Raw genomic sequence first — 17056 nt, forward strand, 5'->3', positions numbered from 1 at the left:
AACAATATAACCACATTTAAACAAAATAATTATGTTATCTGATATCATTACAGAATGATCTTTTGATGATTTGCAATTAGAAAAGAGCAAGCCATCAATAGAAAAAAAGAAATGTAAGCAAAAAGAAAATCATTACTGACAGACTCCAATGAAATATTAGATCAAGAAGGTTTCATTTAATATATTTCTTTTCTTTTGAAAGAGTTTCACTCTTCAGGACGATACAAAGAGATTTTCTGTTACCTTTGATGGTCACAAATTTTGTTGAAATATTGAAAGTTCATACAGGCACGTGCTTTTACATTGGTACTAAACAAAATGTCACTTGAGTGTCATAGGGTTACAGACTGTCTTTACTGCTGAAGTTCAAGATGATCTCCAAATAAAACTGATTTGCAAACAATACAAAAACTTCATGTTTTATCAAATATGGTGAAAGCATATTTGATAAATATAGAGAGCAGCCACGCACAGAGAACCACCATGTCAATGTTCAATAAAGCCAAGTGCAGGGTGCTGCACTTGGGTCGGAGCAACCTCAGGTACTTATACAAAGTGAGGGAAGATCTCCTTGAGAGCAGCCCTGTGGAGAAGGACTTGTGGGTCCTGGTAGACGAGAAGCTGGACATGAGCCAGCAGCGTGCACTTGCAGCCCGGAAAGCTAACAGTGTTCTGGGCTGGACTTAAAAAAAAAGGGGTGGCCAGCAGTGAGAGGGGGGTGTTTGTGCCCCTCTACTCAGCTCTTGTGAGACCCCATCCGCAGTACTGCATCCAGGCCTGTGGCCCCCAGTACAGGAAGGACATGGAGCTCTTAGAGAGGGTCCAGAGGAGGGCCACTAAGATGATCAGAGGGCTGGAGCACCTCTCCTGTGAGGAAAGGTTGAGGGAACTGGGCTTGTTTAGCTTGGAGAAGAGAAGGTTCTGGGGCGACCTCATTGCAGCCTTCCAGTACTTGAAGGGAGCATATGAACAGGAAGGGGAACGGCTGTTTACAAGGGTGGACAGTGATAGGACAAGGGGGAATGGTTTTAAACTGAGACAGGGAAGGTTTAGGTGAGATATTAGGAGGAAGTTTTTCACACAGAGGGTGGTGATGCACTGGAACATGTTGCCCAAGGACATTGTGGATACTCTGTTGGTGGAGGCATTCAAAGCCAGGCTGGATGTGCTCTGAGCAGCCTGGTCTGGTGGTTGGAAACCCTGTACATAGCAGGGGGCTTGAAACTCGATAATCACTGTGGTCCTTTTCAACCCAGGCCATTCTACGATTCTATGATCTCCTTCAGGACGAAGTGTATTATCAAGCTGCATATCCCTCAAAACAGCACATTACTTCAATATGCTATAAACTGCAACAAAAAGGAAGGATGTCTGAAGAAATCCTCAGCACAGACCATTTTGTTCTTACCTAGTGAAGTCTGTCATTTCCATCATAATCATGCACATCTGTTTTGCCAACACAATGATGTCATTACCGCTGTCATCCCACTTGGCTACCTCTGCATCCAGTTTGCTCTTTTCTTGGTGGAATATCTCTACCTGCTCAGCAATCTTAGCCTTTTCCTCCTGGGGGAGCTGAGCCATGATAGCCTGAAGAAAAAAGACGGGAGAAGCTGAACATGAAGAAAGGATGGGAGAAATATATATATTGATTCCAGTGGAAGACACCAAACAAAATCCCTTAAACATTTGATTTCTGTTAGGATGGACAGAAATAAAGTACATAGGATGTTTATAAGTTTTCTTTTACTTTTAAAAATTTTAAAAAGATGTGATATGCAGATTATTCACTATTATATACAAGAAGATTATGATATAACAGAAATTATCTTTAATCTTTTGAAAGTGAAGGAAATCTATGGAAGAAGACAGACTGAATTGCTAGCCACTCCCCTAGTCTTGTTCTCTGTCAGAAGTACAGAGGTTTTCTGCTAAAATAAGCTATGACATGCAAGATAATACATTTGAAGTGAGCTGTAATGATTGTACCTTTCAATAACTTTTAGTAGTCTAATTGTATCTTGGAAGACATGCAAAAAGATATTGCACAAGTTGATACTAATTTGCCTCGACATTATCAACAAAGCAGAAAATTCCCCCACCTCCTTAAAAAGAATAGAAAAGCCTACAAAATTATAATAATTATTTTTGAAGATCAAATGGACACTTCCAGTAATGATTTCCAAGTTGAGCTACCATTTGGCTTTAGGGTTCTTAAGACCACATTATGCATTTAATGGGGTGTGACATATATTTAAGTGTTGTAACATTTTTTCTTGTTTATGTCACTTTCAATCAGCTGAAGTCTTTCTCTACATTTTCTTAAAATGCTCTTGGCTTTTAAAAATTAATAATCGACCTTTTCCAAAACTGAAATTAAGAAAGGTTATAAACAGTAGATCAGAAAATGATAAATTTGCAAGTTAATCAAATTAAAATTCAACACACGACGTTTAATTAGGTCTTATCAATGTAACTCAGCAGCTGCAAACATTACCGTACTAGTCCTTCCACAGAAAAATGCATTGTAAGTCAAGCTAATAAATATATAAGAATACATATGAAGCCCATACACTAAAACTGATGTATTAACTGAAATGAAGAGAATGTGATAAGAGAATCAGAATTTGGAGAGCTGGTCTGTATGTCATGCATGTGGTTCTTCCCTGTGGGCAGCTTCATCTGTACAGCCTTTAAACTGGTATACAGTGTTTTAACATTTCCATCCCAGCTGCTAATATACTTTCCAAGCAAGTACATCCTGTAGCAACTGCAGATCACATCTTAAAGTTTTGTGTCTTCTCAATACCATCATAAGCTTTCCTACTGCAATGCTAATAGCTTTACAGAGTAAGCATATTAAAAAAATCCATTACAATCAGCAACTAAAAATCTAGCCTTTCTAAAGAAAAGGTTAAAATAAATAAGTTAACAACATGCATAGTAGACTCACTTCAGTGAGTCACTCAAGACTGTGGACTGTGTGCCTTCTGCTCAGTGTGTTTTCATTTTGTGTTTTCATCCATTTGCTGAATTCTGTGATATACTGCATTATAAGTTATTCAGTAATGGGACTGTCTTTATAGTATATTATGTTTATACAGCATGCAGATGATCAAAGCAGAAGGTTTCAAGTGCAGCAGCGATAATAACCACAACGAATATAATACAATTTAAGACTCCTAAGTCTCTAGGTGAACTAGATTCTTAGCAAAAGTATTATTGCAATCTGCACTTGGTTTTCAGACCAAAAAAGGATTATGTGACACCTCAACCTATATGTAAACAAAGCAAACAAACAAAAAAAAAACACAATCAAACCATGAAATTCTGGTATTACATTTCAATACTTTTCTATTTGAGACTTACTTGAATAATCATTTAAATATTTCAAACAATATGTTATGCTTTCTAAAATATAATAATTCCCCAAAGATATTCACCCACATCCACAACATGACCCAACTGGAAGCCATGGGATCTACAATCCAAATCTCATCTTCCTCTAGGTGATGAGGCTACTAGTCATTATATCATATCCAAAAGGCCCAATAGCAGACACTTAAGTTTTTGTACTTGGGATGCAATAACAAAGAAACAGCTTTTCTGGTATCTGCTGTGTTTTTTTTTTCATTTCCTTTTCTTTTCTTTTACATGTAGACATGTAAAACAGCCATGGAAACAATTCAAGCAGCTCCCAGTTCCTGATGTTTGTTTGTTTGTTTGTTTATGGCTGTTATTTTTAATTCTCTTTCCCATCAAACATATTTTTATCATGTTGTTTGTCCCCCAAATTATATTCTGCTATTACTGTTTTTAATCTGAGCTGACCAGTCTGGTTAGTAAAAAAATAAACATACATCAGAGTGTTATGTAATCCTGCGTGTCAACAAATTTCACTTCTCCAGCACCTGTGACCCCTGAAGCACTCATCAGCTTAATTTGCAATCCCCATGCACAAGCTGAAGTCACAAATCACAATGAGTCCAGTTCATCATGATATAATTACCTTGGTAAAATTACATTGACTCAGTAACAAGTGTCTTCAATTACAGTTAAATTACAGGGACTGCTCAGCTCTACTTGACAAGTTTGCACACTGGGAGACATGACTAATGTAAGATTTCTCTGGATACAGCGTTTGGTGCCTTGATGACACTTATTTATTTTTAATTTGCTGAATGCTCCTACAATTACAGTACATTCTAAACCTATAAGGCCTTCCGGAGCAAACAGCTCATACAAGGCATCACAACATCATTCAATAAACTCAGTACTTTTCAGATAGGTAGGACATGAGAAACTCTAAATATCAGGGTTAGATTACTGCTGTTGTTTCTTACATGACCCTTAAGACCTGAAATCACTGCATTTGCCTTCTGAAGCATAGTTTTTCATTTGCAGCTGTACCAACACTGAGCGTTGGGGTTTACACTCACCCTTGCACTCTGGCCAGCAATAAGCTGGTCATCTTCAGTCTGAACACTTGTTCGGCTGCGAACATCATAATCTTCCTGCTCAAAGTCTGAATCATCCTCCAGCTCTTCAGGGGTCTAGAGAGAGACAGAGAAAGAAAGCAAAAGAGATGACAAGCTTATAAAGGATACAAATCCTGTGTACTGTAAGCTCTTATTTCATTGACTACCTGCCCAAAAAACAGTTTCCCTTTTGTTTTAAATTAACTTGTGTGCCCTCGCAGTCAAGAACTGAAATTGAATTGTCTTAAAAATTAAGATGTTTCAACTTGAGTTTCCTTTACAGATGGCATTTATCATTACCTCGTTGCTACTGTTCTTAATACTGTAAACATGACAAATGTAGTTCCATGAACAAACATCTTATGGAAACATTAACAACCGGAATGCAGTATTTCAAAACAATCTTATTTCATTTATAAATGGATACTGCAACTGTTTTATTGCCAGAATGCCAGCATAATCTTTAAGAGAGAAAGTAACTATCTGGTAAAACTCACGTCCTAAAAGAAGTTGTTATCAAAGTGAATAAGAGATTCCCCCTGAAATTAAAATGTAAATGATGTCAACAATTTTTGAAAACAAACGTAAAATTTGTAAACTGCTTTTTCTTTTTTGGTTCCCACATTCCTTTCAGGTTCAGACCTTCAGAAGTTGCTTTACCTCCTAAACTGAAACTACATAACCTCCACTGTTGATTCTAAAAATGGTGTGAAGGTATCTGGGCATACTAACCTAACCCAGTTATATATCGGTTGTCTTCCAGACATTTGAAACACTGGAGGTGGGGAGAAGAAAGATCATTAGGGGATTTATTTATTTAGCATTTTCTCCTTCAAGAACAGGAGAGAAAGAAAAAAAATCTTCCAAATATGTATGAAGAGAGAAAGAGAGAAACAGCCTACTTTAAACCGATGTTTAGTATTATAGTCTATATGGAAGGTGTAAGAACAGTTATAAGCCTCAGAATGGAAGATTATATTGCTTTTGTCATTTGAACAGCATCTAATAAAAACAGTCTGTCCACAAGTAACTTTGGTAGGTACAATAGATGTAGTAAAAGAAAAAGAAGATCATAATAATTACACAGAGATCCTCACCCTACTGGCTACCCACATGCTTCAGTGTTAACCTAGAGGAGCAGCCAACACTGAAGAAGTCAGTCATGCTGGCATTTCCTGCTTGGAGGCACTGTCAAGTTTCCTAGCAGAGGTGCTAATCATTGCCAGTTGTCATTACAGCTCTATCTTGGAGATTCGCAGTCACCAGGAACTGGTCCAAACCCTCTAACATAATCTAGAGATGTCTTTTGTCGATATTTATATTACAGCCTGGTTTCCAACATGAAGTGCACATCACTGTAACAGAAAAATCAGCTGCTTTGCTAACTACATGGTAAAGTGCACATGATGGGAAGAAAAAACACAGCCATCTTCATTTGCCTTAAATGAATTAGACACATATTTTGGTGCTGAGCACTGGAGGAAGAAATGAACAAGTATGACAGTGTAGTAATGAAACACTGGCAGCATCTCTGAAGAGATGCGTGTTCAAATAACATGCCTAGCAAGTTGGAGAGAAGATGAAGTCTAGGTTAGAAAATGAATGTCTTTTCTCCTCTGGTATAAGAAACAAGGGAACAATTGCAACCATTGTTGTAATGTCCAACGGTCTTGCTGTCCAAGCATCTTTAATCACTTAATATATTCTCTCTGCTAAACAGCCTGAGGGCAGGATGTGACTTTAAAATCCGTTGTAAGCAAATCAGCTACTAACAAACAGCATGTATTTTCCCAAGCAAGACAGTATTTCCGGTTCTGTTAGCCTGTAGCAAGAACAGGGTGGAAAGTTTCAGACCCTTCACTGCAAATGAGCTGACTCTTCCCCATCTCCCAAGTCCAATCAGCCAGTCAGTTACACTGGTCACTGTAAAACCAGCACCCTTCCCCAGGTACACTTTTGTTTCTTTCATTTGCACACTTTTATATATATTAGACTATAAAAGATAACAAGCCTTTCCCAGCCTTTCATTGTCCAAGTTGCAGCAGAGTAAGGGCTGTGATAGTTTAACCTGGAGAGATCAGCCAGGTGGAATATTCAAAATATTACATCCCAACAGTGTAACATCGAAGCACAGGAGGATTCTTATTAAAGAGATAAAACATTCTCAAACTTCTGTGTTCAAGTTATTTATCCTCAAAGATACATTAAGAAAAAAATGCATTGGCGTCACTTACTGCATAATATTCACAATCTTAGTATCTGTGGTCTTTAAAAAATGGAAACTTAATCAGTATAGGTCTTGAACTTGGAGAAAAGCAGTGCCAAATAAAAGGACCGGGTAATGGAACAGTTATAATATACTATCAATTCAAGAAATTCCAGTATTTTCCCTACCTGCAAGTGAGATCTAATCCAGCTCTAACTTTCAGATTCCCTTTCTTAAGCTTTTCAAGCGTGAAGAATTCAACACCCTCTTTTTCTTACAAAAACAGCTACGCTTTTCATTAGGATGAAGAATAGTAGTGAATTGCTAACTGTAGGCTGCCGTTTCAAACACATGGTATGTTTTTCACTGTTGCACTGCTGCTTTGCTATATCTGATGTCTTGGAGATGCAGCCTCAATTTTAATCTCTCTGATTTGCTTAGAGACAAAGGAAAAAAAGAAAAAAAATATATAGAAAGGTACTTTTACTTCAAGCATTTTTATTCCTTGGCTGAGACTTCCAAGTATATCAGAAGAACTCCAATTTTTGTGCACAACTAACAGGACCATGGTATTTAAAACTCAGTTGCCAAGACAACAGTCTGTTACTTAATTTATCTGAGTTGGATGGCAGAAGGACTGATTTGTTCCTGCAGAAATATGAATCTATGGCCATAAAAACTAAGGAAACATGGATCTGATATCAGGGACAGTTTCTAAACAAAATTCTTAAAACCAGCTGTGGAAGAAGGAGCCAGAGCCATTTTCAAAACTAACGGATTTTAAAAACTCATTGATTTTGATGAAAAAGTGTCAGTTTTCATAATTTTTAGACTTAACTGTTGAATAGGATAGGCCATTAAACTTCCAAGGATTATTTCTCTTTCAAATACAATCTCTACTACATATAGAACATATTCTTCATTACAGTCATCTAATTCTGATGAATTCTCGCAATGAAGGAAAATCTTTTACAATTCAAGATAAATCACCCAGTAATTATATACTCTTACTTTTAAGAAGCATGCTTTATTTCTAATATAAATTTGGTGACTTTCAACTTTCATTAATAGGATTTTTTTTTATTTTTTATATTTCCCTGGCTGCTAGACTGAAGGCCGTGTTGATAAACAAAAGACTTTCCACCACTATAGTTTTCTTTTATCATTTGTAATGCCAGTATAAATATATGACTTATCATAGAATCATAAACATTGGAAAAAACCACTAAGATCATCTAGTCAACTATCAACCCATTTATGCATGAATTAGATGTTAAGTGGCATAGATATATAGAGAATTATAAATGCTATTTGTTTAATATTTCAATTCAAAAATACCTAATGAAGATAGAAAGACTCACAATGCTATGTGCTTACAAACTGTAGAATGCAATTTTAAGGACTCAGCACTGTAAACATCAAGTCAAGTTAACCTTGTAATCAGTAGAAATAAAAATATTTCCCTATTTTCTACCACTAAAATACACTCTACTTCTAAAAGCTAAGGAGAAAAAAAGACTTTACAATACGCTTTTATATTTGACTCCATGCTATTCTGGGCATTTGTTTTTGCAGGAAGGTAGCTGCAACCACAATGACTCAGGTGCTTCAAGCACCATCTGAGTGGCAAAGACAAAGAACCTCTCTCACAACAGGTCTTCAGCTGTTTAATGATTAAAGCAAAAGCTCACTCTACAAACACTTGACAAGCAAAAGGCCCTCAGTACAGACAACAGACTCTGCTGTAGTGCCTTTTGGAGACAGACTATTTGAAAAGCTGATGTGGTTCTGCACCAAGTCTAGTTCCAGAGGGTATGGGATGTAGCAGGATCTTGGATTTCACCCCTGTGCTTATCCCATAGGTTATTAAGGCAAAGCCTATATTAACAAGTGTGGAAAACTAGGAGAGGATTCATACATCCAAACTATTCAAGACTCACACTAATCTCATCTCATTTTTATTCAGTCTAGGCATGGTCTGCTCTGATGGAATGAAATTCCCATACGGTCAAGAATGCATTTAATGTGCACATCTTCCCCACTTACCAACAAGAGTAAAGTTAACGTCCTCCAAGACTGCTCCATAATGTGGACCACAGCATAGAAAATGGTAAGAACTAGATTCAAAAAGTGAAGACTTGATAACAAATAATCTAAATCTAGTCCAGTTGCAACTATCCTGCTACTGGCAAGACTGCCAACAGTGGAGGCCATGTGTGAAGAGAGTGGTTTCATGCTGCAAAAGAATGTGGAAAGGTGCAATTTGATTGTTCCTAGCTTTAGAGCAGGTTTCCATCTAACAACTGAGTGAATTTCACAAGTATGTATGAAAAAAAACCCGAAGTGTAATTTGGTCCCTACGCTGTAATTTAAGAAGATGTTAGAACAAAGTTATTATTTTCTATCTTATTTTCAGATTCCATAATTATACTCCTAAATTTATTTATATTATTTCTTCAGTTGTGAAAGAGATCTATTCTTCTGTACAGATTATAACAACAGTTCCTGATGCAAAATGAGTCTCCTTCCTCCTCCAAACATACATTAAATCCTACCCTTTCCAAGGAAAAAGAGAAGATATCTTTCCCCCTTTCCTTCAGATTACTAAAATAATAATACCAACAAAAAAATAATTTAAAATGTGGCTTTATTTCCTCAATGGAATTTGAGAATAATCTCAGATAAATTTTAATCTTCCATAGCATACTCTCAAACAATTACTGCCTGAAAATAATTGTTTGTAGCAGATGCTCTAATAAGTTTGCAAGATTTATAAATATATATATAATTCTACAAGTTTTGCAGCCTGAGTATGCAGGAATTAAGAAATTATTAGATAAAAATATTCTATAGTTTGTCTTTTATTGCATAATGTCTACCCTTTAATTGCATTTCCTATTTCAACATGAGATGTCCGGATGGGAATACTAGAAAGTATCTCAAACTTAAACTAAATTGTGTTTTACAGAAAATAAGGTTCTGAGTCAGCAAACTCTGGTTTATGTAAATTTATAGATGTGAATTTTCCCAGTTAATTCACAAGGATAATGAGACCATTTATTTGCTTTAGTTCTCTGCCTGGGTAAGGAGCACTACATTTAGCTCCATAAATAAGTTAATTGTCTGAATGCAAAATACATCTTCCTAATCTGAGTAAGCAGAATTCATTAGCTCGTATCACATACAGAGTGAAAAGTGGTAGTGATACAATTGCAAAAGTAACCTGGGATGTTTCTAAGGAGACTGCTAAGCCTGCATGCTGATCAGCTTTGCAAGCTAGTGATTAACATAACGGCAAAATGGCACTGAAATTAGTGAACTTAAAATGGTGCTTCTTGCTTAGCCAAAAATCTCACCCAGGATGGAAAGTCTCATAGCAACCTCTGTGGGGCAGATGTGCAAGTGGGTCCTGGGAGCCAGAACTCTGCGTAGGAGACAGAAGAAAATAGATCTGTAGAAGTACTCATGCCATGATTGCATCTTATGAAGCAGTTTAAATGTCTGGCTGTGGAAGACTGAAATGTACTTAGAAGTGGTTTCTGGAATCATAGGATATCCCAAGTAGGAAGGGACCCATAAGGATCATTGAGTCTCACTCTTCGCTCCATTCAAGACCACCCAAAAGTCAAACACTATGTCTGAGAGCACTGTTGAGACTCTTCTTGAACTCCGGCAGCTTGTGGCCTTGACCACTGCCCTGGGGAGACTGTTCTAGGGCCCAGCCACCCTCTGGGGAAGAACCTTTTCTTGATATCCAACCTGAACTTTCCCTGAAGTTCTCTTGTCCAAAAGAAATGTTTGGAAACATCTGTTACAGACTAAAACTGTACAGTCAAAGGAAGAACAGATCTTATTCCATTCCAGTCTAGAAGTCTTGCAAATATCCCAATGTAGTACATGCCCAAAAAGGATATGTTTGATCCATAATCAAGAATGCCTATAATTCAGGCTAGCCGAGGTTTGCACAGGGTACAGAAACGCGATTTATATTTTGCAGTTAGAAAATCAAGACTGTCAAAAGCTTTCTGTGTAGATATTAATGTATTGTGACACGTATAATGACTAAAACAAAGCAATTTTAGAGTGCTCCAGCTGCCTGAAGGCTTTAATCAGTGCTATAGTAGACTCACAAGCAGAAGTGTATGGTATATGTTTGCTTGGGTGAGTTGTTGCTTTGCCACTGTTGCTTCACAAGAGACAGTTTTCTCTGAGATTTTCACTATAACTTCATTTGTATGTGGCTTTCATCAGGGCAGGTAAATTGTTTTTCATAAAAAAAATAAAATTGGGATGTCCAAAACAATTTTTTATTTTTAAATATTTGACTATGGACTAGATTGAAAAGTAAGATACAGATATACTCACACACGATTATTTTGCTACTTTAAAGAAAAATAGAAATCTGTATATGCCTGAGCAAATTGAATCAACTGGTTAGTCAACACCGAAATGACACATTCTTTAGCTCAGTAAACATTCAAAATCATCCCTGCAGAGGTTCACTGGAGCAGTAAGATAATTTATTTATTCATTTAGATTTTAACCAGACTTACCTCATATCCTAGGCAGCACACATACAAAAAAATAAATAAATAAAAATAAAACCAAAAACATTCTACACAAAGTTTGAAAATCTTAGCAATATATTGCTGTCACGGAGTTACCTAGATAAATCTGTGCCCATGACAGGGGGGCAGTAGGCTCGTGGACCCCTTGGCTTCCCGAAAAAAAACGGAGCAGCGGCAACGATCTAAGGAGAACTTATTTTACTAACTATGATGTTGGAAGGCAAGATGACACGATATAATACAATCTAATTGAAAGTGAGGATAATAAATCAAATGAAATAAGAGAGAAAGAGAGAAAGAGAAAGAGAGAGAGAGAGAGAGTGAGAGAGTTTCCGAAACCAAAAACCCTACTTGATGAAGGCACACGGCTTGGAAGCACACCCACTCCTCTCCCTGGCAGCAAGCAAAAGTGAAAAAGACCGCGCGCAACCAGATGACGTATCTTCCATGATGTATCTTCCTTCTCTGACCGTGAGGTCCTCTGGGATACGTAGTTCTTCTTCTCTTTTGTCCATGATGTTATGATGTGGAATACCAATAGCAAAATTACAAAACCATGACAATTGCTACTGCTATGGAAGCGGTTCTGCTTAATACTGAGCTTCCATCTATGCGCAGTTGTGATCAAAAAATGTCCTGAGTAGTTAAATAATATTTTCTTGCTCATCCCCTCACCTCTTTTCTTAAGAATATACATATATATTTTTCTGCACATATTTTTATTTTATGCTTGTTTCTATGTCAAGCTTTTCTGGCAAATTATGAAACAAGGCTGAGTCCAAGTAGCTTTTCTATTCCTCTTATCCAGTGTGTGACACTTCGCCTCCAGCCCCAGCTTTTATTTCCTGGGTGCCTTACATACCCTTATCATCAGAACAGCTTTCCTGATGTCACGAACTCCATCATAAACCAAGCGGGAGGCATCTATGAACTCATTCTCTTCAAATGGCTGTGGGACATTCGCACTCAACGCTTCAATGGCAACCTCAACTTGTTCAGCAAAACGTGGCATAACTAGATTAAACAAAATGAAAGGCAACAAGATTAGACATTACCTTCCGTGAACATTCTCTCCCTGCCCTTGGGCATAAACACTTTTCAGTAGGCATGGTACATGTTGTTGTCACAACTTCAAGACCTAGGAAGGCTCACAGAGCAGTTTACACTCATACTTTATGTACAGAGCTCTGGCACATTTTCTACTAGTGACAAAACAGCCATCCTCATAGTCTTGCCATCAACTGAATAATAAAGAATATAAAACTTCCCTTTTAATTGGTTCTTTCCTAGCTTTTATATGACATCAATAGCTCATTATCTGAGCTATCAGAAAAATTCTTTTAAAACCTTTAAACTTGGAACAAACACAATACAATATTTATATCAAATGATCAAAGGAAAATATAGTTATTTCACCTACTAATTTAGATTGGGTAACTCTAGTCTGGCTCATATTGAATAACAGTAATAGTAAAAGGGACAAAACACCATAGGAATGTAAAAGTTAGCAAATTATCATCTTGTATATATTACAAAAAGTAGTCATAGCTGTAAGGTAATGGTATTATCAAGTGTAGCATGTGCTTTATGAAATATATCTTAAAGCAATTATTTGTTTATGTAAATACTTTAACAGCTTTCCTTGAAGTAATTGTAATAACAAAAGTAATAATTTCTCCTAGGAAATGAAGTTACACTGTGGCAGAAAACCACATTTTCTTCTTAAATTTGTTCTTACTCATACTGAAAGCAGTATATTTTATGCATCTCAATTAACATCTGTTTTAGAGCAAAAATACAAAAAAACTCCCATGACTCAAGACTAGTTTACATTTTGAAGAACAACTGGAAGCACCTACTGTGGTTTTCTGTTTCTGGCATTTCAGTATTACTCACTAAATGCTTTTTCTTAAAAGAGAAAACTTTAAAGGGATTAATCTATTCAAATCTTGTTTATGCTGACTTTATATATGTTTGTTCGTGCACAAAGATGAAAGAACTGAATTGAATCTTTCATGCAGATAATGTTCAGTAAGTGCGAAAGTGCTTGGAATATATTGGGGCAAACAGGAAAATGTGATATTGACAATAGACTTCAAAAAAGTAAACATTAATAAAACATTGCTAAGCAGAGGGGAAACATTTTAAGTAGAAGAGGAGTCGCAGAGAGATGGAAGTAAATACATATATCAAATTATCTTAATTAGTGGAACACTTGAAAGTATATTAGGAGACTGATGTGATTGCATAATGAACTCTAACCTAAACAAACAAACAAACAAACAAAAAGCCCAATACTTAAAAATATAATGAAAACAAGTTAACTAAGAATCAAAATAAATGTATTTAGGGTCACTGGGATAAAACAAAGTAAGAAATGCAAAAATGGCAGCAGAAAGGAAGCAAAGGATCCTGATATTTAGGATTCTTAAATTTCTGTCATGAAGCATGAAAAAAACATCTTAAACTAAGAAAAAAACAACTTAAACTAGTTGAAGATGTTCTTTTCATGCTCAGATGCTAGTTCCTAAGGATTTTCTAAGTTACCATTTACCACAGTAAAGTTTTTGAAAATTGAGTTAAGAGCTGTTAAGGTTATTGGGAAACACTTGAGGAGCTCTATGACAGCGATGTATGGTGAATATCCAATTCAGTTGTACCCACAAAAACTCCTGTTTTTCTTATCTGTCACTCACTGTACAAAAAGGGATATTCTTAAGCTGAGAAGCAGAATTCAGACAAATATAACAAATCTGTATCAAGAGTTGATGCTCTTCAATGACAGATGACAATTTATTTACCACGTAGAGAGACAATGGCTATGAATTTGAACTTCAGAGATAAATCAGTACTTTCAGTACTTAATCAGAGATAAATCAGTACTTAATAATAATAATAAAAAAAATGGCTTCAATTTTCAGGCAATTTTTCTATCCAGAATATATATATATATATATATGTCAACAGCATCATTATAGCTACTTCTTAGAGGTTTCATTCTAAGAGACAAGTTGAGAAATTCTCAGTTTCTTATATCCAGGGTTTTAGATCTAAGGGAATATATCACCTTAAGACCAGAAGTTGTTCTCTGAAGCTAAACTGTTATCAGACAAACTAGATACTTGAGCTCCTAAGAAATTACTGTTCTCAGACATACAGTCAGAGTCAGCTTTGTGCCCTGGCAAGCTCTTGGTATATCTGCATTCATTTACTTGTTTGTAGTTGCCCTTCTGAAATTCCATATGCCGAAGAGATGTTTAACTCTGTGTGCCAAACACTGGTCAAAATAGTCCGTGAGTGACTGTAAAAATTTGGCCAAGGAGATTTGGTTGAAATTATTCAGAAAGCACATTGGCATTTTGACCACCATATTGGTGGAAGCTGAAGGAAGGGTCCCTGAAAATCTCACACACATAATCTATGCTTCTACTAAAGATCAGAGTTACATCACGTAAATTTGCACAACCATCAAGGATGATTAGCACTACTATAAACTAAGAGTTACCAGAGGAGGTTAGGGTTAGGGTTAGCAAAAAAAATTCCATGAATGACCCACTCCACAAGAAAAAATGATGCTGTTACAGAAACAGTTCATTATTCAGATTTATTAAATGGTTTTATTAAAGGAAATATAACTTAACAAATTTAGGCTTCTGGATGAAACTTCTTTCAGGTTTCTTTTTTTGTTGTTGTTTTGTTGTTGTTGGTTTTTTTTACTCCTAAAATGGATTTATGAATGGATTTAATGGTAATTTATTTATCTGAGGAAAGAACAGACTTTCCCAGGAGATTTAAGGAGCTTAAACAGGTATTTTAAAAATAGTTATTATGAGATATTTATTTGACGTATCCTGTCTAAGATGGCACATTTTCTCAATTTGGTTTGGAGGGTGAAGTAGGAAACATATTTAGTCTGAAGAGTTTGCCAAAATCTGGTACAATAAGGTCTGTAAAATCTTTATCGGAAGATTTTAAATACTTCACAAATGGTTCACTAAATTGTAGTGACACATATTATAGCGTAATTATCAACATTTGAATCATGATTAACACATTGCTAATTAAACTGAAAAAGCTTTATACCTGTCTATTAAAGCAGTTTACTACATACAACAGCATTAGACTAACTGTCAAGAAGAGCAGATTTGATATAAATATTTTGTTGCTTGCTGCATACTGAGCACAGACATATGGACACATATATATTAATATTGTTTTGGTTGTCACATATGAAGAAGTACTAGCATATAATTACGTTTATGCTTTATGTCACTGAGTTGGCTTTTCAGAGTTTGCTGTTCTGTGCTCAGAGATGTGGTCACTGATGTTTGTTGCAGCTAAATACCCAGTAATACAAATGTAAATGCTCATTAGGTCAGGATATTAAATCTTATGTTTCAGGAAAGAACAAAAACAAAACTGAGGAAAAAGCAGCAATGTGGTGTTTATAGTCTTATGGCAAAAAAAAGGATGAAGTGTTACTAGTACTCAGCTGGCCCAAGCACAAGACCACGTTTTTTCATCTTGTTATTCAATGATTCACCTTTTCCTTGTTGAAATGGTTAATGCACAGGAGAGCAATACAGCCTCTATAGAGACTTATGGAATATTTGCAGTGGATTTGATGAACTTGAAGGTCTTTTCCAACCTGAGCAATTTTATGATTCTGTGATTCTATGATGCAGTTATGCTACCAAGTGTTGTGATATATGAACACATGTAAAAGAAAAAGCCCTTCAAATTTTGACCTGATTTAATTGTCATTAACAGAAAGAGGAAATGTCAGGGGAAAACTGAGGTAAACATTATTAGAGGGAAGTGCCTCGTGGCAAACATAGGCAATCGTGTAATGAAAGGGTACATCAAAAAGCATGCAAACAAGGATTGTAAAAGAAGGCTGTGGGGACATATGTGTCTCATCAATTTCAGATGTCTCACTCATTCTCCTGCCTACTTGTGCAAATAAAAGCTACATGCAGTGTATAGCCCCCAAATTGTATTACTACTAAACAGAATTCCCTCTAGGTTAATACTACAAATAAAAGCTAGCTTAAGCTCTTCAAAAAATTAACTCCAGAAAGTAGTTGTGAGCTGTTGGATGCAAAATGGATCATACAACACAGACCAGCAAAATGCCATTTCTGGCATTAGCTGTAAGTTTGTGTGTATCTGCACATAGATGTGTGTAGGCAAGAGGATGAAAGGGATACCAGTGATCTTATTGTAAAAGATTAATGTACAAATCACATTCATATTCACAAACATTCTGTTGGAGCCAGTCAACCTTCACTGCATTTCTCTTCCTATATTTTCTGGACATAGAATCACAGAATCCTTAGAGTTGGAAGTGGCCTTTAAATGTCATCTAGTCCAACTCCCCTGCAATGAATGCCAACATTCACAGCTAGATCAGGTTCTCCAGGGCCTGATCCAGCCTCACCCTGAAAGCCTCCAAGGACAGGGCATACACAACAACACTGGGCAACCTGTGCCACTGCCTCATCATGCTCACTGTAAGACTTTTTCCTTATATCCAACCTATATCTACCCTCTTTAAGCTTGAAACAATTTCCCCTTGTTCTGTCACCACAGACCCCACTAAAGAGTCTGTCCCCTTCTTTCCTGTGGTCCCCCTTTAGACACTGAAAGGATGCTATCAGGTCATCTCACAGCCTTCTCTTTCCCAGGCTGAAAAGCTCCAGCTCTCTCAGCCTGTCCTTGTAGGAGAGGTGTTTTATCCCTTGGATAATTTTTGTGGCCCTCCTCTGGATGCACCCCAACAGCTCCATATCTCTCTTGTAGAG

At 36.5% G+C, this 17056-nt stretch overlaps 1 protein-coding gene across 5 annotated transcripts in view; it reads right to left on the bottom strand.

Annotated features, from left to right (window-relative positions):
• The window catches only part of CTNNA2 (catenin alpha 2), a 454729-nt gene that overhangs the window by 31513 nt on the left and 406160 nt on the right, over positions 1-17056 (bottom strand). For all 5 annotated transcript variants that reach the window (NM_205136.2, NM_001396955.1, XM_040698739.2 and 2 more), the window contains exons 13-15: positions 12115-12266; positions 4440-4553; positions 1409-1590 (exon numbers count right to left, since the gene is read on the bottom strand). In NM_205136.2, coding sequence (NP_990467.2) covers positions 1409-1590; positions 4440-4553; positions 12115-12266 — 448 coding nt within the window. The remainder of the gene's footprint in view (positions 1-1408; positions 1591-4439; positions 4554-12114; positions 12267-17056) is intronic.

This window comes from Gallus gallus, chromosome 4 (assembly GCF_016699485.2).
Source record: "Gallus gallus isolate bGalGal1 chromosome 4, bGalGal1.mat.broiler.GRCg7b, whole genome shotgun sequence".
Lineage (NCBI taxonomy): Eukaryota > Metazoa > Chordata > Aves > Galliformes > Phasianidae > Gallus > Gallus gallus.